This window comes from Pseudophryne corroboree, chromosome 1, assembly GCF_028390025.1.
Source record: "Pseudophryne corroboree isolate aPseCor3 chromosome 1, aPseCor3.hap2, whole genome shotgun sequence".
Classification (NCBI taxonomy): Eukaryota; Metazoa; Chordata; class Amphibia; order Anura; family Myobatrachidae; genus Pseudophryne; species Pseudophryne corroboree.
The window spans coordinates 364,903,437-364,927,472 of NC_086444.1; the positions used below are offsets into that span (position 1 = coordinate 364,903,437).

The 24,036-nt window shown below is 47.9% G+C and overlaps 2 protein-coding genes across 10 annotated transcripts in view; one reads left to right on the forward strand and one right to left on the reverse strand.

Moving 5' to 3' along the window:
* Nucleotides 1-13,028, reverse strand: part of DERL3 (derlin 3) — a 49,644-nt gene extending 36,616 nt beyond the window's left edge. For 2 of the 9 annotated variants that reach the window (XM_063912990.1, XM_063912997.1), the window contains exons 1-3: nucleotides 12,151-12,724; nucleotides 10,978-11,043; nucleotides 9,449-9,522 (exon numbers count right to left, since the gene is read on the reverse strand). In XM_063912990.1, coding sequence (XP_063769060.1) covers nucleotides 9,449-9,522; nucleotides 10,978-11,043; nucleotides 12,151-12,243 — 233 coding nt within the window. In that variant the 5' untranslated portion in view covers nucleotides 12,244-12,724. Of the gene's footprint in view, nucleotides 1-9,448; nucleotides 9,523-10,977; nucleotides 11,044-11,585; nucleotides 11,731-11,945; nucleotides 12,083-12,150; nucleotides 12,725-12,891 lie in introns of those variants that run through there. The other 7 variants (XM_063912992.1, XM_063912993.1, XM_063912996.1 and 4 more) reach the window with 7 other exon arrangements.
* Nucleotides 12,656-24,036, forward strand: part of SLC2A11 (solute carrier family 2 member 11) — a 251,620-nt gene continuing 240,239 nt past the window's right edge. Inside the window, exon 1 of the mRNA XM_063912987.1 lies at nucleotides 12,656-12,825. The gene's annotated coding sequence lies outside the window, so the exon portion shown is untranslated. The remainder of the gene's footprint in view (nucleotides 12,826-24,036) is intronic.

Here is a 24,036-nt window from a genome sequence, read left to right on the forward strand (position 1 = left end):
TTTACACTCTAACATTACACTAAGGTTTTACTGCACAATACACTGTTTATGGTTTAAATACAAAGGTTTAATATAGGGAGCGTCAGCGCCGCTGGTGATCTCCTCGTGGTCCCGAGCGTCCGCTACGCTATAGCGAATCATTACGTTAGTCAACAGTCAATAACGTGCCTGCCTGTGATCTCTTGGCCGTGAGTGAACGTGACGCTTGAGCGTCTCGATCACGGCAAAGCGATTGTTACGCAACTAGCGTACCCTTACGGTACTTCATACGTAAATAGCGTACAGTGTTCTTAGACCTCATAAAGGGTATTATATACGATAAATATTTAGCTTTATCAATACGAACCAGTTAACAGTATGAAACAAAACATCATCAGCCCGAGACTGATCAAAACTGTAACATAACCCTTATGTAAGCAATAACTACATACAAGTCTTGCAGAATGTAGTCCGCACTGGGACGGGCGCCCAGCATCCTCTACGGACTAGGAGAAAAAGATTTACCGGTAGGTTTAAAATCTTATTTTCTCTTACGTCCTAGAGGATGCTGGGGACTCCGTAAGGACCATGGGGATTATACCAAAGCTCCAAAACGGGCGGGAGAGTGCGGATGACTCTGCAACACCGACTGAGCAAACATGAGGTCCTCATCGGCCAGGGTATCAAACTTGTAGAACTTTGCAAAAGTGTTTGAACCCGACCAAGTCGCTGCTCGGCAAAGCTGTAATGCCGAGACCCCTCGGGCAGCTGCCCAAGAAGAGCCCACCTTTCTGGTGGAATGGGCCTTTACCGAATTTGGTACCGGCAATCCAGCCGTAGAATGAGCCTGCTGAATCGTGTTACAGATCCAGCGAGCAATAGTCTGCTTAGAAGCAGGAGCGCCAACCTTGTTGGCTGCATACAGGACAAACAGAGACTCTGTTTTCCTCACCCTAGCCGTTCTGGCTACATACATTTTCAATGCCCTGACCACATCAAGGGACTCGGAATCCTCCAAGTCCCACGTAGCCACAGGCACTACAATAGGTTGGTTCATATGAAAAGACGAAACCACCTTGGGCAAAAATTGAGGACGAGTCCGCAACTCTGCTCTATCCACATGGAAAACCAGATAGGGGCTTTTGTGAGATAAAGCCGCCAATTCCGGCACTCGCCTTGCCGATGCCAAGGCCTACAACATGACCACTTTCCAAGTGAGATACTTAAATTCCACCGTTTTAAGAGGCTCAAACCGGTGAGACTTAAGGAAACGTAACACCACGTTAAGGTCCCAGGGTGCCACTGGAGGCACAAAAGGAGGCTGGATATGCAGCACTCCCTTCACAAAAGTCTGTACTTCCGGAAGAGAAGCCAATTCCTTCTGAAAGAAAATGGATAGGACTGAAATCTGAACCTTAACGGAGCCTAATTTTAGGCCCAAATTCACTCCAGTCTGTAGGAAGTGAAGGAAACGGCCCAGATGGAACTCTTCCAGAAGAATTCCTGGACTCACACCAAGAGACATACTTCCTCCAAATACGGTGAGAATGTTTCGCTGTCACGTCCTTCCTAGCCTTTATCAGAGTAGGAATGACCTCATCTGGAATGCCCTTTTCCGCTAGGATCCGGTGTTCAACCGCCATGCCGTCAAACGCAGCCGCGGTAAGTCTTGGAACAGACAGGGCCCCTGTTGTAACAGGTCCTCTCTGAGAGGAAGAGGCCACGGATCTTCTGTGAGCATTTCCTGCAGATCCGGATACCAGGCCCTTCGAGGCCAATCTGGAACAATGAGAATTGTCTGTACTCCTCTTCGTCTTATGATTCTCAATATCTTGGAGATGAGGGGAAGAGGAGGAAACACATAGACCGACTGGAACACCCACGGTGTCATCAGGGCATCCACTGCTACCGCCTGAGGGTCCCTTGACCTGGCGCAAAACCTCGGTAGCTTTTTGTTGAGGCATGACGCCATCATGTCTATATGAGGCAGTCCCCACTGACTTGCAATCTCTGCGAAGACTTCCTGATGAAGTCCCCACTCTCCTGGATGTAGATCGTGCCTGCTGAGGAAGTCTGCTTCCCAGTTGTCCTCTCCCGGGATGAAGACTGCTGTCAGAGCGCTTACATGATTTTCCGCCCAGCGAAGAATCCTGGTGGCTTCTGCCATTGCCACTCTGCTCTTTGTTCCGCCTTGGCGGTTTACATGAGCCACTGCGGTGATGTTGTCTGACTGAATCAGAACCGGTAGGTCGGGAAGGAAAGTCTCCGCTTGATGAAGGCTGTTGTTATGGCCCTCAACTCCAGTACGTTGATGTGAAGACAAGTCTCCTGGCTTGACCAGAGACCCTGAAAGTTTCTCCCCTGTGTGACTGCTCCCCAACCTCGGAGGCTCGCGTCAGTGGTTACCAGAACCCAGTCCTGAATGCCGAACCTGCGACCCTCCAGAAGGTGAGCACTCTGCAGCCACCACAGGAGAGATACCCTGGCCTTGGAGGACAGGGTGATCATCTGATGAATCTGTAGATGAGACCCGGACCACTTGTCCAGAAGGTCCCATTGAAAAGTTCTCGCATGGAACCTGCCGAATGGAATGGCCTCGTAAGTTGCCACCATCTTTCCCAGAACTCGAGTGCAGTGATGCACCGACACCCTTTTTGGCTTCAATAGGTCCTTGACCAAAAACACGAGTTCTTGGGCCTTTTCCGTCGGAAGATAAACCCTTTTCTGGTCTGTATCCAGAACCATGCCTAAGAAAGGCAAACGAGTCGTTGGAACCAACTGTGACTTCGGGATATTGAGAATCCAGCCGTGCTGTTGCAACACCCTCAAGGAGAGTGATACGCTGTTCAGTAACTGTTCTCTCGATCTCGCTTTTATTAGGAGATCGTCCAAGTACGGGATAATTGTGACACCCTGCTTGCGCAGGAGCACCATCATTTCCACCATTACCTTTGTGAAAATTCTCGGGGCCGTGGAAAGCCCAAACGGCAATGTCTGAAATTGGTAATGACAATCCTGTACAGCAAACCTCAGGAACGCCTGATGAGGCGGATATATGGGGACATGAAGGTATACATCCTTTATGTCCAGGGACACCATATAATCCCCCCTTCCAGGCTGGCGATGACCGCTCTGAGCGACTCCATCTTGAACTTGAACCTTTTTAAGTATAGGTTTAAGGATTTTAAATTCAAAATGGGCCTGACCGAACCGTCCGGTTTCGGGACTACAAACAGGGTTGAGTAATACCCCATCCCCTGCTGCAGCAGGGGGACTTTGACCACCACTTGCTGAAGACACAATTTTTGAATTGCATTTAACACTATCTCCCTCTCTGGGGGAGAAGCCGGTAGGCCCGATTTGAAAAACCGGCGAGGAGGCACCTCTTCGAATTCCAGCTTGTAACCCTGGGAAACAATTTCTATTGCCCAGGTATCCACCTGTGAGTGAACCCAGACGTGGCTGAAAAGTCAAAGACGTGCCCCCACTGGGGCGGACTCCCTCAGTGGAGCCCCAGCGTCATGCAGTGGATTTTGTAGAGGCCGGGGAGGACTTCTGCTCCTGGGAACTAGCTTTTTCCCCCTGCCCTTACCTCTGGCAAGAAAGGAAAATCCCCACACTCTCTTGGGTTTATGCGACTGCATCTGATAATGTGGTGTTTTCTTAGGCTGTGAGGAAACATAAGGCAAAAAAGTTGATTTACCTGCCGTAGCCGTGGAAACAAGGTCTGTGAGACCTTCCCCAAACAATTCCTCACCCTTGTAAGGTAAAACCTCCATATGCCTCTTCGAGTCGGCATCGCCCGTCCATTGTCGGGTCTATAGGGCTTGTCTAGCCGAAATCGCCATAGCGTTGGCCCTGGAACCCAGTAGGCCAATGTCTCTCTGAGCATCCCTCATATACAGGACAGCATCTTTAATATGACCCAGGGTCAATAAAATGGTTTCCTTATCCAGCGTATCTATATCAGCAGATAAGGTATCTGTCCACGCTGCTACAGCGCTACAAACCCAAGCCGACGCTATCGCCGGTCTGAGTAAGGTACCAGTATGTGTGTAAATAGATTTCAAGGTAGTCTCCTGCCTGCGATCAGCAGGATCCTTGAGGGTTGCCGTATCTTGAGATGGCAGCGCTACCTTTTTGGATAAGCGAGTCAACGCTTTATCCACCCTCGGGGAGGATTCCCACCGCAACCTGTCCTTAGTAGGGAACGTATACGCCATAAGAATCCTTTTGGGAATCTGCAGCTTTTTGTTTGGAGATTCCCAAGCCTTTTCAAATAATTTGTTCAGCTCGTGAGATGGGGGAAAGGTTACTTCAGGTTTCTTTTCCTTATACATGCGAACCCTCGTGTCAGGGACAGAGGGGTCATCTGTGATATGCAACACCTCTTTTACTGCAATGATCATATAATGAATACTTTTAGCCAATTTTGGCTGCAACTTTGCATCATCGTAGTCGACACTGGAGTCAGAATCCGTGTCGGTATCAGTGTCTACTATTTGGGATAGTGGGCGCTTTTGAGACCCAGAAGGTCCCTGCAACATAGTGAAAGGCTGGGTTTGATTCCCTGTACACTCCCTGGACTCAGCTTTGTCCAACCTTTTGTGCAATAAATTCACATTTCCATTTAAAACATTCCACATATCCAACCAGTCAGGTGTCGGCGTTGCCGACGGAGACACCACCCTCATTTGCTCCACCTCCTCCTTAGAAGAGCCTTCCGCTTCAGACATGCTGACACACACGTCGACACACCACACACTCAGGGAATTCTCTATCTGGAGACAGTTCTCCCACAAGGCCCTTTGGAGAGACAGAGAGCGAGTATGCCAGCACACACCCAGCGCCAAGACCCAGGGAAAAGATTAACCAGATAGCGCTTTTTATATATATATATATATATATATAATATATATATATATATATATATATATAATATATATACACATACACACATACACATATACATACAGTCCAAAGCAGCTGGCATTCTGATCCTCTGAGACAACTGCGCTCCGTGCCTGAATCCAAAAACACATAACCATCCCCAAATGACGGCACTGGAAGCTGATTTCAAATGTAGAAAGTGTATTACAGGGTAGACGTTTCGGGGCTCACGCCCCGTCCTCAGTACCAAATACAAACAACAAGTGTAGATACATACAGACATTTAAATACCTGACAGGGTCAGCGCCGTCCCCGCCGCCGCACACCGGGTCCTCACCTACGGCAATCACCGCTCACTTCCCCCCTTCCTCTGACGCTGCGGTTGCCATAGTTACGCACAGCGTGCGTCTCACAGACTCCACAGCCCGGAAATCAAGGGGGTTGGAATAGAAGCCATCAGGAGGAATCCTCTGTACCAGCTGACCGGGGCAGACGAGATCCTGTAAAACACCAATTAACAGACATTAAAAAACATAAAGCAAATCACAAAACATAAAAACAAAAATACATAAACCCATACATAAATACAGCAACAGGGAATATGGGTTGCAAAGGAGTGTCTGTGTATGGAATGACCACATAGCTTGGAAGTGTGTCGCCCCATGCGTATGCAAATATTATCGCATGTATTAGATCAAATCTATAAAGGCTAAATTGCCTTGAATTACATAGCAATGATAATCTATTTAACTGTCAACTATGGTATAGCTACAAACAGGAATTATAATGCATTCCAATTAATCTTATCATTGAGGCCCCCAGGTGCAAATGTGTTGAGCCTCATAATCCACCTGGATTCCCTCTCCAAAAGTGCCTTAGCTCTGTCCCCTCCTCTGAGGGTCAAGGGCACATGATCTATCCGAAAGTACCGAAGGTCCTCTAACGTGTGGTTTGCCGACTTAAAATGGCGGGGCACCGGTTGGTCGATAGATTTGCCTTCCAGAGTCAACTTGATGGCAGATCGATGTGCTGCCATCCTTTCACTCAATTTGCGCGTGGTTTGGCCGACGTAGAATAAGCCACACGGACAAACCACAACGTAAACAACAAACGAAGTGCTACATGTGATCACATGTCTGATGGTGTATCGTTTATCGATGTGTGGATGTTTGAATTCCTTACATACCACCATATATTTACATGTGGCACATTTAGGGCATCTATAACACCCCGGGGCTTTATAATGTACATTAGGAATAGCGGTACCTCCCATGCCTGTGATGTCAGTCTTCACCAGGCGGTCTCTCAAATTGCTCCCACGCCTAAATGCTGCTATAGGCTTGGTTTCCTTAAACACTGTTTTTTTTTTACAGTTGCGGGGGTGTGCAATGGGGTCGTCCGTCGCACCCTCGTATGCGAATGTATATATGTTTGAACAGGAGAATAGGATGTTTTTTAGCAACACAGTTGTTCAGGATAACATCTTAATGTACACAAGGTACATCGATGATGTATTCCTGATGTGGACTGGGGGGCAAGAGTCTTTTGAGGCTCTCATGTCGGAGATTAATGCTCTGGCATCTCCCATCAAATTCATATACAAATGTAGTAATCTTGAAATTGATTAATTGGATGTTAAGATTAGTCTTAAGAATGGTACACTTCACACAGAGATTTACTCCAAGCCCACAGACAGGAATACGCTTCTATTAGCCTCTAGTCATCATCCAGAGCCCTTAAAGAAGGGGCTACCAGCATCACAAATGATGCGGGTGGCACGTATTACTAGCGATAGTACTAGAGTACCAGAATTACTTGACAACATGATTGCTAAGTTTGTGTGTCGGGGTTATGATAGGCAGTTTTTAGAGGATCAAAAACAGCGTGTCCTCCTAATGTCCAGATCGGAATTATTACATTCCGGACATAACAAGAATCAGAACATTCTGCCTTGGGCTTGTGACTATACAACGGCTAGTCCGATAGTCCGTAGAGCCTCAAAGGCTCTTTGGCCTATAGTTGCATCTAAAACTGATCTACCAGTGTTTAAGGAAACCAGGCCTATAGCAGCATTTAGGCGTGGGAGCAATTTGAGAGACCGCCTGGTGAAGACTGACATCACAGGCATGGGAGGTACCGCTATTCCTAATGTACATTATAAAGCCCCGGGGTGTTATAGATGCCCTAAATGTGCCACATGTAAATATATGGTGGTATGTAAGGAATTCAAACATCCACACATCGATAAACGATACACCATCAGACATGTGATCACATGTAGCACTTCTTTTGTTGTTTACGTTGTGGTTTTTCCGTGTGGCTTATTCTACGTCGGCCAAACCACGCGCAAATTGAGTGAAAGGATGGCAGCGCATCGATCTGCCATCAAATTGACTCTGGAAGGCAAATCTATCGACCAACCGGTGCCCCGCCATTTTAAGTCGGCAAACCACACGTTAGAGGACCTTCGGTACTTTGGGATAGATCATGTGCCCTTGACCCTCAGAGGAGGGGACAGAGCTAAGGCACTTTTGGAGAGGGAATCCAGGTGGATTATGAGGCTCAACACATTTGCACCTGGGGGCCTCAATGATAAGATTAATTGGAATGCATTATAATTCCTGTTTGTAGCTATACCATAGTTGACAGTTAAATAGATTATCATTGCTATGTAGTTCAAGGCAATTTAGCCTTTATAGATTTGATCTAATACATGTGATAATATTTGCATACGCATGCGGCGACACACTTCCTAGCTATGTGGTCATTCCATACACAGACACTCCTTTGCAACCCATATTCCCTGTTGCTGTATTTATGTATGGGTTTATGTATTTTTGTTTTGTGATTTGCTTTATGTTTTTTAATGTCTGTTAATTGGTGTTTTACAGGGTCTCGTCTGCCCCGGTCAGCTGGTACAGAGGATTCCTCCTGACTGCTTCTATTCCAACCCCCTTGATTTCCGGGCTGTGGAGTCTGTGAGACGCACGCTGTGCGTAACTATGGCAACCGCAGCGTCAGAGGAAGGGGAGAAGTGAGCGGTGATTGCCGTGGGTGAGGACCCGGTGTGCGGCGGCGGGGACGGCGCTGACCCTGTCAGGTATTTAAATGTCTTTATGTATCTACACTTGTTGTTTGTATTTGGTACTGAGGACGGGGCGTGAGCCCCGAAACGTCTACCCTGTAATACACTTTCTACATTTGAAATCAGCTTCCAGTGCCGTAATTTGGGGATGGTTATACAGGTTGAGTATCCCATATCCAAATATTCCGAAATACGTACTTTTTTGAGTGAGAGTGAGATAGTGAAACCTTTGTTTTTTGATGGCTCAATGTACACAAACTTTGTTTAATACACAAAGTTATTAAAAATATTGTATTAAATGGCCTTTAGGCTGTGTGTATATGAAACATAACTGAATTGTGTGAATGTACACACACTTTGTTTAATGCACAAAGTTATAAAAAATATTGTCTAAAAGTACCCTCAGGCTGTGTGTATAAGGTGTATATGAAACATAAATGCATTCTGCGCATAGACTTAGGTCCCATCACCATGATATCTCATTATGGTATGCAATTATTCCAAAATACGGAAAAATCCGATATCCAAAATACCTCTGGTCCCAAGCATTTTGGATAAGGGATACTCAACCTGTGTATGTATGTATGTATATATGTATATATATATATATATATAAAAAAACACTGCACCAAATTATATGCCCCCCCCCCCCCCTTCTTTCAAACCCCCTGTCACCGTGTTCAGCAGGGGAGAGTCCGGGGAGCCAGCTTCTCAGCGGTGTGCTGTGGAGAAAATGGCGCTAGTGAGTGCTGAGGATCAAGCTCCGCCCCCTCAGCGGCGGGCTTCGGTCCCGCTCGATTACTTTCAAAAAACTGACGGGGGATCTCTTATCTATAATGCAGAGCCCAGATTTTGCCAGATCAGAGGTTTAATTGCTGCCCAGGGCGCCCGCCCTGCACCCTTACAGTGCCTGCCGTGTGTGTGTGTTGTGCGGGAGCAATGGCGCGCAGCGTTACCTCAGTGAAGATCCGAAGGCTTCTGCCGCCTATGAAGTCTTCTTTCTTCCCATACTCACCCTGCTTCTATCTTCCGGCTCTGTGAGGACGACGGCGGCGCGGCTCCGGGACGAACAGCTAGGAGAGACCTGCGTTCCGACTCCCTCTGGAGCTAATGGTGTCCAGTAGCCTAAGAAGCAGAGCCTAGCAGTTAAGTAGGTCTGCTTCTCTCCCCTCAGTCCCTCGATGCAGGGAGTCTGTTGCCAGCAGGCTCCCTGAAAATAAAAAACCTAACAAAATTACTTTTTCAGGAAACTCAGGAGAGCTCCCTGTAATGCACCCAGTCTCCTCTGGGCACAGTATCAAACTGAGGTCTAGAGGAGGGGCATAGAGGGAGGAGCCAGTGCACACCCATATCTAAAGTTCTTTTTAGTGCCCATGTCTCCTGCGGAGCCCGTCTATTCCCCATGGTCCTTACGGAGTCCCCAGCATCCTCTAGGACGTAAGAGAAATTGAGTTTAGTGTAAAAGCTTTATCTGTGCCAATGAAGAAAGGATACACAAAAATCAGATTGAAAAAGAAACTGAAACCCATATGTCCAAAGAAGAGAAAGTTGGTTACCAGTCTCCAAACCTGTGAAAAAGAAGACAGATGGCCTATTTTGCTTTTCATAATCATGACATATGGAATGCTAATACACCATCAACCAAAGCCTGTGTCATCATCCAAAAGACAGTCCGATCTTATGTGCCATGGCACTGTCACATTAATGCTTATAATACAATATAACATTGCTGTAAAATCAGTGTATGCAACAAACAAAGGGTTATTTATTGGATTAACCAATATACTGCAGATTACTTTATATCCCTTTTAGATCCCTTTTATGTTCTCCTGGGTTGTCTAGTGTCTGAACAAAAATGAATGGATATTAAATACTGTCACACTGTACACATGCAGTCACCTAGTGTAAGCTAATAGAATTCCCACGACAACAGAACATTCTTAACTACAGATGTACTGAATTTATAATTGTGTCAAGCACATTACATACTTTAGAAATATAAAAATATTCACAGGACGGTAGGTATTTACAAAGGATTAATATATTTAATATAAACATATTAATCCTTTTTAAATACCTACCGTCCTGTGAATATTTTTATATTTTATTGTGTATTTTTCTTAATACAGCCAGCGCTGGTATATATTGCTTTTTCTTTATATATTTATACACCTAGGGCAGGCATGTCCAAACTGCCGCCCTCCAGCTGTTGAGAAACTACACATCCCAGACTGCCCTGCAGTGGCGGTTCTTGCCACGGGCAAGCAGGACTTTTGCCCGGGGCGCCGCCTTCCGGAGGGCGCCGCACCGTGGCAAGATCCGCCACTGCTGCCCGCTGTGTCCCCCGTCCGCCTCCGCTGCCCGCTGCCGTCCCCGGCGCCTCCTGTGAAGGGAACTAGACGCTATGCGTCTAGTTTCCCTTCGTGGAGAGTAACTGCTGAGCGGTGCGCGATGACGTCATCGCGCACCGCACAGCAAAGGTCCTCTCCACGAAGGGAACTAGACGCATAGCGTCTAGTTTCTCTTCGTGGAGAGGACCTTTTGCTGTGCGGTGCGCGATGACGTCATCGCGCACCGCTCAGCATTCAAGTGGCGCTTTCAATGTACAGGGGGCGTGACTCACCACGCCCCCTGTATTATGCCACGCCCCTTTCCTGCCCGGGGCGCTCTGCGCCCTTGAACCGGCCCTGCTGCCCTGATACAGCTTTAGCATTCTCTGACAGCAAAACTGTGTCAGGGCATGCTGGGATATGTAGTTTCACAACAGCTGGAGGGCCGCAGTTTGGACATGCCTGACCTAGGGGAATAACCAACCCCTTTACCAGCTGCTATTGATAGAACACAAAATATTGGTCTATTTGACTTATACTTTAGAAATATGTATTTAATAAACACTGCATTACACTTTAAACTGTATATTTACCTTTATGACTTATAAATGAAATCTATAATTTGTTTATTAATTTGCCCTTTTGCTTCTGTTTAAATGAAACTGCAGATGTGAGGATTAAATCCAGACTCACCTGCAGCTTTCTGAAGATTAGGTCAGGGTTGATGTAAAGCTGGAATGGAGTGATGAGCTGCATTTGCTGTAGAGGAGAAATTATAGATTATTGCCATAGATAAAACGCTTGCTGCAAATTCAAAATTATATTTTTACAGATGCTTAAAAGCTGATGTTTGTTACAATCAAAATGTAAACTTTGTAGTTGATGTTTTCAGTCAATGACTTGAAATAGTAAGATAAAGTTGGACACGAGGTGGCTGAAAATGTCTTAACACAGACGTGATTTTCTGCTATTCAATTATAAATTTTCAAAATGTGGATTTTTGTTTACAGATCATGTGGAAAATAGGTAAAATTCTTATTTTAAGGCAAAGTGTCAGTGCACAGTGCAGTATTAAAGGTGATTTTATCTAAGAAGTGGAAAAATGGGTTACATGATGTGTGAAAAGTATGTTGGGTATTGATGGGAAAGGGGTTTTTGAACTTGCAGATGTGAGTTACAGGTGTGTCTGGTTTTCTATTCAACTTCTATAATATATATACACACAACCTTAAATATCATTATCGGGTAGTGCTGACCCTTGCGGGTTAGGCAGCAGGTGGGGGTTATTGTGAAATACTTACCTGGAAGCCATCAGGATTTGCCTGTTGGCCTTCTTACAGTTGGGATCTAGTACTCAGCCCGCTGGAGCACATTTCATAAAAATATACCAAACGATGGGGCAGATGTATTAAGCCTGGAGAAGTGATAAAGTGGAAGGTGATAATGCACCAGCCAATCAGCTATTAACTGTCATGTTACAGGCTTGGGATTGAAAACTGACAAGATCTGACTGGCTGGTGTGTTATCACCTTCCACTTTATCACTTTTCCAAGCTTAGTCCATCTGTCCTAATGTGTGTAATATTAGCTTGTGAGCACAGGGCCCAGAAGCTGCAGCTACTCGAATTGCCCCCCAAATGTGTTATAGAGGACTGGACCTACAGTATGTGAACCTGAAAGTAGGAGCTTTCCCAACAAAGCTCAACTTGCGGACAGTCATGGGGAGGCCCATCACTGGTACTACTAGGCTCCCCCGTGTCTGTCTCCTGCCAGCACAGGAGCAGCATGCATGTCTGCCGCCAGCTGGTAACCTGATGGTGAGGTGCGATGTTCCCCGGATCCCTCCCACCCTCTCGTTGCCCCTTACCACGGCGGCAGTGGTGAGCAGGCAGGCACCAGTGTAAGCTCGGGTGACCGTCGGGATGTGATGATGGTGCCAGGTGAAGCCCGGCTGAGCCATGATTTGCTCGCAGCGTGTCCGACAATAACAGCGCTGTACTCGGCGTAGCAGCTGCTGCAGTCAGGTGTCAAGTGCCAGGTTTACCTAGCTCATCCTGTGCCACTTCCGCCAGCCTCGGGCATCTGTGCGGAGTCCCGGCACATGAGCGGGATGCTGATGCGGTCATTGTCCCCGTCAGTGGGTGCGCAGCGGTACAGGACTACATGTAAGGCACTCTAATGACCGGCATGCCGGCCCTCTATACCCCCGCTGCAATTATATAGCCTGGCATCGCATCTGGCACTGGGCCCACTGGATAAAGTGTGGGTCACCGCCTGCCTCTGTGTATGTGGAGGGGAAGAAGAGCAGCCGGTCTATGCGCCTCGGTACACAAGCAAACGTGCTCGTTCATTCAGCGCTGATCCCCTCTCCGGCAAGCAGCAGCAAGAGATTGCACTGCGCATGCCCAAGGAAGGACACATAACGCCGGAGGATCTGGAGGGGACGCTGCAGTGTTGCCGCCGTCACCGGTGTCTGACTTGTACCACAGCTGCTGCATGGACCGCGCATCCGGTGCTTGGCTGCAGCAATGGCTGGTAGAAGGTACGTCCTGGCGCCGGTCTGAATGTTGCCTGGCTCGCCTCAGTCACAGATCTAGCCTCTACCTACACTGCAGTAGCAATGTGGGGACATGATATGACAGCGCTGCTCTGCGTCACTCTGCCTTGTGCTGTTCTACAGTACACTACTTCAGTTCTTCATTTATCTCTTCCCAGCATTTGTCCAGGACAGATAATAGTGGTTATGTAATATAAGCCATGCCTATAGCTTTCACAAGTACTACTCTAATCACACCCACACTGTGACCACATGATTCACTTTCATGAAAGCTCCTCCCCTTTTATTATTTTTAATATTATGACATTTTATTAATAAGGCGCCACAAGTGTGTCGCAGCGCCATACGTACAGCACACATTAGAACAACACAGGGTACACAGAACTTTACAGTAACCGAAAAACTAAAACAGAGCACAGGTAACACTTAGCACCACAGTTCCCAGTACACAATACAGCTGAGATATAAGAAAGCATAGGAGTAATCAGCGTACTACTAGGGGCGGGCAGCCGCTGGAAGAGATAAACAGTAACGAGCGAGAGGAGATGCAGGTATAGACATTCGCTGAGTAGGAGACAGTTGTAATTGATGTGTGAGAGAAGTGGGTTTTGAGAACGGAATCCCTATGAGATCCCGGCTTTCGTAATACCGAGCCTGGGATACTGCTTCAAAAAAGACAGACGACTGAGTAAGGGGTGTTCTCCCCTTTACCAAAGCCTCTAACCCTCCCTTCCCACAGCCTAACTCTAATCTCTCCCCTTTGTGCCTAACCCTAATCCCACCGTGTAGGTGCCTAATCCTAACCCCCGTCCCCGCTGCCTAAACCTAACCCTCCCTCCCAAGGAGCCTATAAGTGGGGAGGGGGGTGCCTAACCATAACCCACTCTCCTTGCAGCCTAACCCTCCCCGCCCAGCCTAACCCCCCTTCCCCTGGCCCCAAACCTAAGAATATGGGTATACCTACTGTATGGTCAGGATTCCGTCTGTTGGGATGGCAGCGTCGGTCTCCTGGCCCATTCAGAGTTCCGTCGTCAGGATTCAGAATGTTGCCGTGATCCAGGCGTCGGTATTTCGACTTCCTGGATTCCGACAGGCAACATCTTGACCGCATCCCGTGAGAACAGGAAGAAAGAGGGCCCTGCTCCAAGGAGACTACAATCTAGGGGGAGTGGAGAGACATGAGGTGCGAGCAAGCGGAAGGTGGGGCATAGATGGCCAAGGTATGATGCATTGGGTTGGGAGAGTTGCCTCAAGACTAGGTTGTGCGGAAGCTCGTTCCAGTGAAGGGGGGCAGTGGGGGCAAAATTTTGGATTCATGCATAGGATGCAGGGATTAGGGTAGAGGAGAGGCGACAGACATTGGCCGACCGCAGAAGGTGGAAGGGAGTATGTAGTAGATGAGGTTGGAGATGTAGGGATCAGTGGAGTTAGAGAGGGTCTTCTATGTGATGGTGAGGAGTTTGAAGAGGATGGGAGCTAGTGCAGGTTTTGTCGTGGCAGCTGTGGAACGGCGGGAGAGGAAGATAAGTCTAGCTATTAGAGTGGATTGAGGTGGGAGGCTAGTGAGAAAAATGTTGCAATCGTCGAACCGTGAGATGACCAGTGAGTGGATAATAAGTTCAGTCGCACTCTGGGAGAGTTTATGTTATAAACTCAAAACAGGACACCTGTGGTTGGGAATACTGCTCCTGAGAAAGTCTGTGTTAATATAGATAATACAAACAGTGGCAGCTGCTCAATCATTCCTGGAGATAATTATATATCAGGTTCTAGAAAGGGGGAGGGAGTGCTTTTCCCCTCCTGGTATCCCCCCAGCACACTAAAAATGATCTGTAACCATATCTGAACCTCTCTGGTAATAGAATTTCAGAGAAATTGGTAGCATGCGTTTGCAAAAGACATGTTTAGCTGCTGAGCCGCGTCAAGGCTTCTCCGATATCAGCAGTCCAAACACTACATATTGGCAGTGCCCACATAGGGCTATGTAATTTGTCTACAGTAAGGCCTCATGATAAAGGCTCATACTAAAACGCATCCAGACGGCCAGCTTACCTGGGAGCCACCCCAGGATCTCCCATTAGCAATACAAGGAACAGCATATCTTCCAAATGCTGCTCCCATTCAATGCCTTCTCACACATACAAACAAACAGTGGCAGCTGTTCAATCATTCCTGGAGATATTTATATATCAGGTGCTAGAAAGTGGGAGGAGCCACAAACAAACAGCAGAGAGAGGGAGTGCGTTTCCCCTCCTGGTATCCCCCCAGCAAACTAAAAATTATCTGTAACCATATCTGAACCTATCTGGTAATAGAATTTCAGAGAAATTGGTCGCATGCATTTGCAAAAGACATGTTTAGCTGCTGAGCCGCATCAAGGCTTCTCCGATATCAGCAGTCCTAACACTACATAATGGCAGTGCCCACATAGGGCCATGTGATTTGTCTACAGTAAGGCATCATGATAAAGGCTCATACTAAAACGCATCCAGACGGCCAGCTTACCTGGGAGACATCCCCAGGATCTCCCATTAGCAGTACAAGGAACAGCATGCCTTCCAAATGCTTCTCCCTTTCAATGCCTTCTCACACATACAGATTGGTATTACTGATCTTGCCAATAGGAAAGTAGTAATTTTCCTGGTACCTGAAACCTGATTCCTATGTCCAGAGTGTAGTTAGTAAAATTAGAGACGACTACCCATAAATTGGCCATACCTGTGATAACCAGAGGTGTCACAAGAGTGGTGCGGACAATACATGGTGTGACATTATCCTGCAGTGCCCTGTAGTGATGTCAGTGGGGGGATTTCTTGTGAGGCCATGCCCCCTTTTTGGACACGTGCGGTATCACAGCCGCTACTGGTGATAATTGATTTTCTTATGTAATACATATGAAATAGGGGTTAGCACTGGATAATCAATAGAGCCCATAGTGCAGAGGTTACCAAACTGTGTGCCGTGGCTCCCTGGGGTGCCTCGGGACACTTGCAGGGGTGCCCTGGGTTGGTGGTCCAGGACCAATTCAAATTATTCATGGTTAATATAATAGGCAAAATCAGTGCTGGTGGCTGCCAGTCATAAAATATGTGGCCAAGCAGAAGCAAATCTTGTCCCTCACCACACAACTGACCCTAAGGATGACTTATAAACGCGATCTACTTAATGTAATATTTCTTTCTCTGACGTCCTAGTGGATGCTGGGAACTCCGTAAGGACCATGGGGAATAGCGGGCTCCGAAGGAGGCTGGGCACTCTAGAAAGATTTATGACTACCTGGTGTGCACTGGCTCCTCCCACTATGACCCTCCTCCAAGCCTCAGTTAGATCTTGTGCCCGGCCGAGGTTGGATGCACACTAGGGGCTCTCCTGAGCCCTTAGAAAGAAAGTATAGATTTAGGTTTTTTATTTTCAGTGAGACCTGCTGGCAACAGGCTCACTGCAGCGAGGGACTAAGGGGAGAAGAAGCGAACTCGCCTGCTTGCAGCCGGATTGGGCTTCTTAGGCTACTGGACACCATTAGCTCCAGAGGGATCAACCGCAGGCCCAGTCCTTGGTGTTCGGTCCCGGAGCCGCGCCGCCGTCCCCCTTACAGAGCCAGAAGCAAGAAGAGGTCCGGAAAAACAGCGGCAGAAGACATCAGTCTTCACCAAGGTAGCGCACAGCACTGCAGCTGTGCGCCATTGCTCCTCATACACACTTCACACTCCGGTCACTGAGGGTGCAGGGCGCTTGGGGGGGGCGCCCTGAGCAGCAATAAAAACACCTTGGCTGGCAAAAATACCACAATATATAGCCCCAGAGGCTATATATGTGGTAAATACCCCTGCCAGAATCCAGAAAAAAGCGGGAGAATAGGCCGCGGAAAAGGGGCGGAGCTATCTCCCTCAGACACACTGGCGCCATTTTCTCTTCACAGTGCACCTGGAAGAAAGCTCCCCAGGCTCTCCCCTGTAGTTTTCAGGCTCAAAGGGTTAAAAAGAGAGGGGGGGCACTAAATTTAGGCGCAATATTGTATATACAAGCAGCTATGGGGGAAAATTCACTCAGTTATAGTGTTAATCCCCACATTATATAGCGCTCTGGTGTGTGCTGGCATACTCTCTCTCTGTCTCCCCAAAGGGCTTTGTGGGTCCTGTCCTCAGTCAGAGCATTCCCTGTGTGTGTGCGGTGTGTCGGTACAGCTGTGTCGACATGTTTGAGGAGGAGGCTTATATAGTGACGGAGCAGATGCCGATAAATGTGATGTCGCCCCCTGTGGGGCCGACACCAGAGTGGATGGTTAGGTAAAAGGTATTAACCGACAGTGTCAACTCCTTACATAAAAGGGTGGATGACGTAACAGCTGTGGGACAGCCGGCTTCTCAGCCCGTGCCTGCCCAGGCGTCTCAAAGGCCATCAGGGGCTCAAAAACGCCCACTCATTCAGATGGCAGACACAGATGTCGACACGGAGTCTGACTCCAGTGTCGACAAGGTTGAGACATGTACACAATCCACTAGGAACATCCGTGACTTGATCCCGGCAATAAAAAATGTGTTACACATTTCTGACATTAACCTCTAAAAATGGATTTTTATGTTTGGGGAGAAAAAGCAGGCAGTGTTTTGTTCCCCCATCAGATGAATGAATGAAGTGTGTGAAAAGCGTGTGTTCCACCTGATAAGAAACTGGTAATTTCTAAAAAGTTACTGATGGCGTACCTTTTCCCACCAGAGGATAAGTTACGCTGGGAGATATCCCCTAGGGTGGATAAGGCGCTCACACGGTTGTCAAAATAGGTGGCACTGCCGTTTTAGGAACGGCCACTTTAAAGGTACCTGTTGATAAAAAGCAGGAGGCTATCCTGAAGTCTGTATTTACACACTCAGGTACTAGACTGAAACCTGCAGAGCGTGCTGCTGCAGCGTGGTCGGTGACCCTGTCAAACATACTAGTTTGCTAACATGAGAACATATTAAAGACGTCGTCTTATATATGAGGGATGCACAGAGGGATATTTTGCCGGCTGGCATCCAAAATGAATGTAATGTCCATTCTGTCAGGAGGGTATTAGAGACCTGTCACTGGACAGGTGATGCTGACCTTAAAAGGCGCATAGAGATTCTGCCTTATAAGGGTGAGGAATTATTTGGGGATGGTCTCTGGGACCTCGTATCCGCAGCAACAGCTGGGAAGAAATATATTTACCTCCGTTTTCCTCACAGACTAAGAAAGCACTGTATTATCAGGTACAGTCCTTTCGGCTTCAGAAAAGCAAGCGGGTCAAAGGCGCTTCCTTTCTGTACAGAGACAAGGGAAGAGGGAAAAAGCTGCACCAGTCAGCCTGTTCCCAGAATCATAATTCTTCTCTCGCTTCCTCTGAGTCCACAGCATGACGCGGGGGCTCCATAGGTGTAGCCAGGTACGGTGGGGGGCCGTCTCAAAAATTTCAGCGATCAGTGGGCTCGCTCACAGGTGGATCCCTGTTTCATTCAAGTAGTATTTCAGGGGTACAAGCTGGAATTCGAGATGTCTTCCCCCCGCCGTTTCCTCAAATATGCCTTGCCGACAACTCCCTCAGGCAGGGAGGCTGTGCTAGACGCAATTAATAAGCTGTATTCCCAGCAGGTAATACTTAAGGTGCCCCTACTCCAACAAGGACGGGGTTACTATTCCACACGGTTTGGGGTACCGAAACCGCATGGTTCGGTGTGACCCCTTTTTATATTTAAAATCCTTGAACACATACATAAAAAATTCAAGTTCAAGATGGAATCGCTCAGGGCGGTTATTGCAAGCCTGGACGAGGGGGATTACATGGTATCCCGGGACATCAAGGATGCTTACCTGCATGTCCCTATTTACTATCCTCGCCAGGAGTACCTCAGATTGTGGTACAGGATTACCATTACCAAGTCCAGACTCTGCCGTTTGGACTGTACATGGCACCGAGGGTGTTACCATGGTAATGGCCGGAATGATGATACTCCTTCGAAAAAGGGGAGTTTTAATTATCCCGTACTTGGACAATCTCCTTATAAGGGCGAGGTCCAAGGAGCAGTTGCTAGTCGGGGTAGCACTATTTTGGAAAGTGCTACAACAGCACGGTTGGATTCTAAACAGTCCAGAGTCACAGCTGGTTCCTACGACACGTCTACTGTTCCTGGGGATGGTTCTGGACACAGACCAGAAATAAGTGTTTCTCCTGGAGGAGAAAGCCAAGGAGCTGTCATCTCTAGTCAGAGACCTCCTGAAGCCAAAACAGTTATCGGTGCATCATTGCACGCGAGTCCTGGGAAAAATGATAGCTTCCTACGAAGCAATCCCATTCGGCAGGTTCCATGCAAGAACTTTTCAGGGGGACCTGTTAGACAAGTGGTCCGGGTCGCATCTTCAGATGCATTAGGCTGATAACCCTGTCTCCAAGGACCAGGGTATCTCTACTGTAGTGGCTGCAGAGTGCCCATCTTCAAGAGGGCCGCAGGTTCGACATACAGGACTAGGTCCTAGTGACCATGGATGCCAGCCTTTGAGGCTGGGGGGCAGTCACACAGGGAAGAACCTTCCAGGGACTTTGGTCAAGTCAGGTGACTTCCCTACATAAATATTCTGGAACAGAGAGCCATTTACAATGCCCTGAGTCAGGCAAGGCCTCTGCTTCAAAACCAGCCGGTCCTGATCCAATCAGGCAACATCACGGCAGTCGCCCATGTAAACCAACAGGGCGGCACAAGAAGCAGGATGGCGATGACAGAAGCCACAAGGATTCTCCGATGGGCGGAAAATCATGTGTTAACACTGTCAGCAGTGTTCATTCCTGGAGTGGACAACTGGGAAGCAGATCTTCTCAGCAGACACGACTTCCACCCGAGAGTGTGGGGACTTCATCCAGAAGTCTTCCAAAGGATTGTACACCATTGGGAAAGGCCACAGGTGGACATGAAGGCGTCCCGCCTCAACAAAAAGCTATAAAAGATATTGCGCCAGGTCAAGGGACCTTCAGGCGATAGCTGTGGACGCTCTGGTAACACCGTGGGTGTACCAGTCGGTTTATGTGTTCCCCCCTCTGCCTCTCATACCAAAGGTACTGAGAATAATAAGAAGGCGAGGAGTAAGAACGATACTCGTGGTTCCGGATTGGCCAAGAAGAGCCTGGTACCCAGAACTTCAAGAAAATATATCAGAGGACCCATGGCCTCTGCCGCTCAGACAGGACCTGCTGCAGCAGGGGCCCTGTCTGTTCCAAGACTTACCGCGGCTACGTTTTGATGGCATGGCGGTTGAACGCCGGATCCTAAAGGAAAAGGGCATTCCGGAGGAAGTCATTCCTACGCTGATTCAAGCCAGGAAAGATGTAACTGCAAAACATTATCACCGCATATGGCGGAAATATGTTGCTTGGTGTGAGGCCAAAAAAGGCCCCAACAGAGGAATTTCAACTAGGTCGATTTCTGCATTTCCTACAAGCAGGAGTGTCTATGGGCCTAAAATTAGGCTCCATTAAGATACAGATCTCGGCTCTGTCGATTTTCTTCCAGAAAAAATTAGCTTCAGTACCTGAAGTTCTTACATTGTAAAAGGAGTGCTGCATATTCAGCCCCCCGTTGTGCCTCCAGTGGCACCTTGGGATCTCAACGTGGTGTTGAGTTTCTTAAAATCACATTGGTTTGAACCACTAAAAACCGTGGATCTAAAATATCTCACGTTGAAAGTGGTCATGTTATTGGCCTTGGTTTCGGCCAGGCGTGTATCAGAATTGGCGGCTTTGTCATATAAAAGTCCTTATCTGATTTTCCATATGGATAGGGCAGAATTGAGGACTCGTCCCCAGTTTCTCCCTAAGGTGGTATCAGTTTTTCACTTGAACCAACCTATTGTGGTGCCTGCGGCTGCTAGGGACTTGAGGATTCCAAGTTACTGGACGTAGTCAGGGCCTTGAAAAATTATGTTTCCAGGACGGCTAGAGTCAGGAAAATTGACTCGCTATTTATCCTGTATGCACCCAACAGGCTGGGTGCTCCTGCTTCTAAGCAGACTATCGCTCGCTGGATCTGTGACACGATTCAGCAGGCGCATTCTGCGGCTGGACTGCCGCATCCTAAATCAGTGAAAGCCCATTCCACAGGGAAGGTGGGCTCATCTTGGGCGGCTGCCCGAGGGGTCTCGGCTTTACAACTTTGCCGAGCTGTTACTTGGTCAGGGGCAAACACGTTTGCAAAATTCTACAAATTTGATACCCTGGCTGAGGAGGACCTTGAGTTCTCTCATTCGGTGCTGCAGAGTCATCCGCACTCTCCCGCCCGTTTGGGAGCTTTGGTATAATCCCCATGGTCCTTACGGAGTTCCCAGCATCCACTAGGACGTCAGAGAAAATAAGATTTTACTCACCGGTAAATCTATTTCTCGTAGTCCGTAGTGGATGCTGGGCGCCCATCCCAAGTGCGGATTGTCTGCAATACTTGTAAATCGTTATTGCTAACTAAAGGGTTATTGTTGAGCCATCTGTTGAGAGGCTCAGTTGTTTTCATACTGTCAAACTGGATATAGTATCACGAGTTGTACGGTGTGATTGGTGTGGCTGGTATGAGTCTTACCCGGGATTCAAAATCCTGCCTTATTATGTCAGCTCGTCCGGGCACAGTGTCCTAACTGAGGCTTGGAGGAGGGTCATAGTGGGAGGAGCCAGTGCACACCAGGTAGTCATAAATCTTTCTAGAGTGCCCAGCCTCCTTCGGAGCCCGCTATTCCCCATGGTCCTTACGGAGTTCCCAGCATCCACTACGGACTACGAGAAATAGATTTACCGGTGAGTAAAATCTTATTTTCTAAATTTCTCAATAATACATTTTTGGCCTAGGGGTGCCGTGAAAAAAATTCTGATATTCTAGGGCACCGTGATTCAAAAAAGTTTGGAAACCACTGCCATAGTGTAATGAGAAGGGCCAAATCATGCAGGATCTTATAACAGTATTGCCTTACCTTGGTCCTCAAGGCACACTAATAGTGCATGCTTGAGCACAGATAATTTTCTCTGACGTCCTAGTGGATGCTGGGAACTCCGTAAGGACCATGGGGAATAGCGGCTCCGCAGGAGACTGGGCACAAAAAGTAAAAGCTTTAGACTAGCTGGTGTGCACTGGCTCCTCCCCCTATGACCCTCCTCCATGCCTCAGTTAGATTTTTGTGCCCGAACGAGAAGGGTGCAAGCTAGGTGGCTCTCCTGAGCTGCTTAGAAGTAAAAGTTTAAATAGGTTTTTTATTTTCAGTGAGTCCTGCTGGCAACAGGCTCACTGCATCGTGGGACTAAGGGGAGAAGAAGCGAACTCACCTGACTGCAGAGTGGATTGGGCTTCTTGGCTACTGGACATTAGCTCCAGAGGGACGATCACAGGTTCAGCCTGGATGGGTCCCGGAGCCGCGCCGCCGGCCCCCTTACAGAGCCCGAAGAGCGAAGAGGTCCGGAGAAAGCGACGGCAGAAGACGTTCCTGTCTTCAAATAAGGTAGCGCACAGCACTGCAGCTGTGCGCCATTGCTCTCAGCACACTTCACACTCCGGTCACTGAGGGTGCAGGGCGCTGGGGGGGAGCGCCCTGAGACGCAATAAAAACGATATAAAAACCTTATATGGCTAAAAAAAATGCATCACATATAGCTCCTGGGCTATATGGATGCATTTATCCCCTGCCAGTTTCCTGAAAAAATGCGGGAGAAAAGGCCGCCGTGAAGGGGGCGGAGCCTTTCTCCTCAGCACACAAGCGCCATTTTCTTTCACAGCTCCGCTGGAAGGACTGCTCCCTGACTCTCCCCTGCAGTCCTGCACTACAGAAACAGGGTAAAACAGAGAGGGGGGCACTATTGGCAGCTAATATATAAATACAGCAGCTATAACAGGGAGTAACACTTATATAAGGTTATCCCTGTATATATATAGCGCTCTGGTGTGTGCTGGCAAACTGTCCCTCTGTCTCCCCAAAGGGCTAGTGGGGTCCTGTCCTCTATCAGAGCATTCCCTGTGTGTGTGCTGGGTGTCGGTACGATTGTGTCGACATGTATGAGGAGGAAAATGATGTGGAAGCAGAGCAATTGCCTGTGTTAGTGATGTCACCCCCTAGGGAGTCGACACCTGACTGGATGGTAGTAATTAAAGAATTACGTGACAATGTCAGCACTTTGCAAAAAACTGTTGACGACATGAGACAGCCGACAAATCAATTAGTGCCTGTTCAGGCGTCTCAGACACCGTCAGGGGCGCTAAAACGCCCGTTACCTCAGATGGTCGACACAGACCCTGACACGGATACTGAATCCAGTGTCGACGGTGACGAGACAAACGTAATGTCCAGTAGGGCCACACGTTACATGATCACGGCAATGAAGGAGGCTTTGAACATTTCTGACACTACAAGTACCACAAAAAAGGGTATTATGTGGGGTGTGAAAAAACTACCAGTGGTTTTTCCTGAGTCAGATGAATTAAATGAGGTGTGTGATAAAGCGTGGGTTTCCCCCGATAAAAAACTGCTGATTTCTAATAAATTATTGGCACTATACCCTTTCCCGCCAGAGGTTAGGGCACGTTGGGAAACACCCCCTATGGTAGATAAGGCGCTCACACGCTTATCAAAACAAGTGGCGTTACCGTCTCCTGATACGGCCGCTCTCAAGGAACCAGCTGATAGAAGGCTGGAAAATATCTTAAAAGGTATATACACACATACCGGTGTTATACTGCGACCAGCGATCGCCTCAGCCTGGATGTGCAGCGCTGGAGTGGCTTGGTCGGATTCCCTGACTGAAAATATTGATACCCTGGATAGGGACAGTATATTATTAACTATAGAGCATTTAAAGGATGCATTACTATATATGCGAGATGCACAGAGGGATATTTGCACCCTGGCATCTAGAGTAAGTGCGATGTCCATTTCTGCCAGAAGAACGTTATGGACGCGACAGTGGTCAGGTGATGCGGATTCCAAACGACATATGGAAGTATTGCCGTATAAAGGGGAGGAGTTATTTGGGGTCGGTCTATCGGACCTGGTGGCCACAGCAACGGCTGGAAAATCCACCTTTTTACCCCAGGTCACCTCTCAGCAGAAAAAGACACCGTCTTTTCAAACCCAGTCCTTTCGTCCCTATAAGGGCAAGAGGGAAAAAGGCCGCTCGTTCCTGCCCCGGGGCAGAGGAAGGGGAAAAAGACTGCACCATGC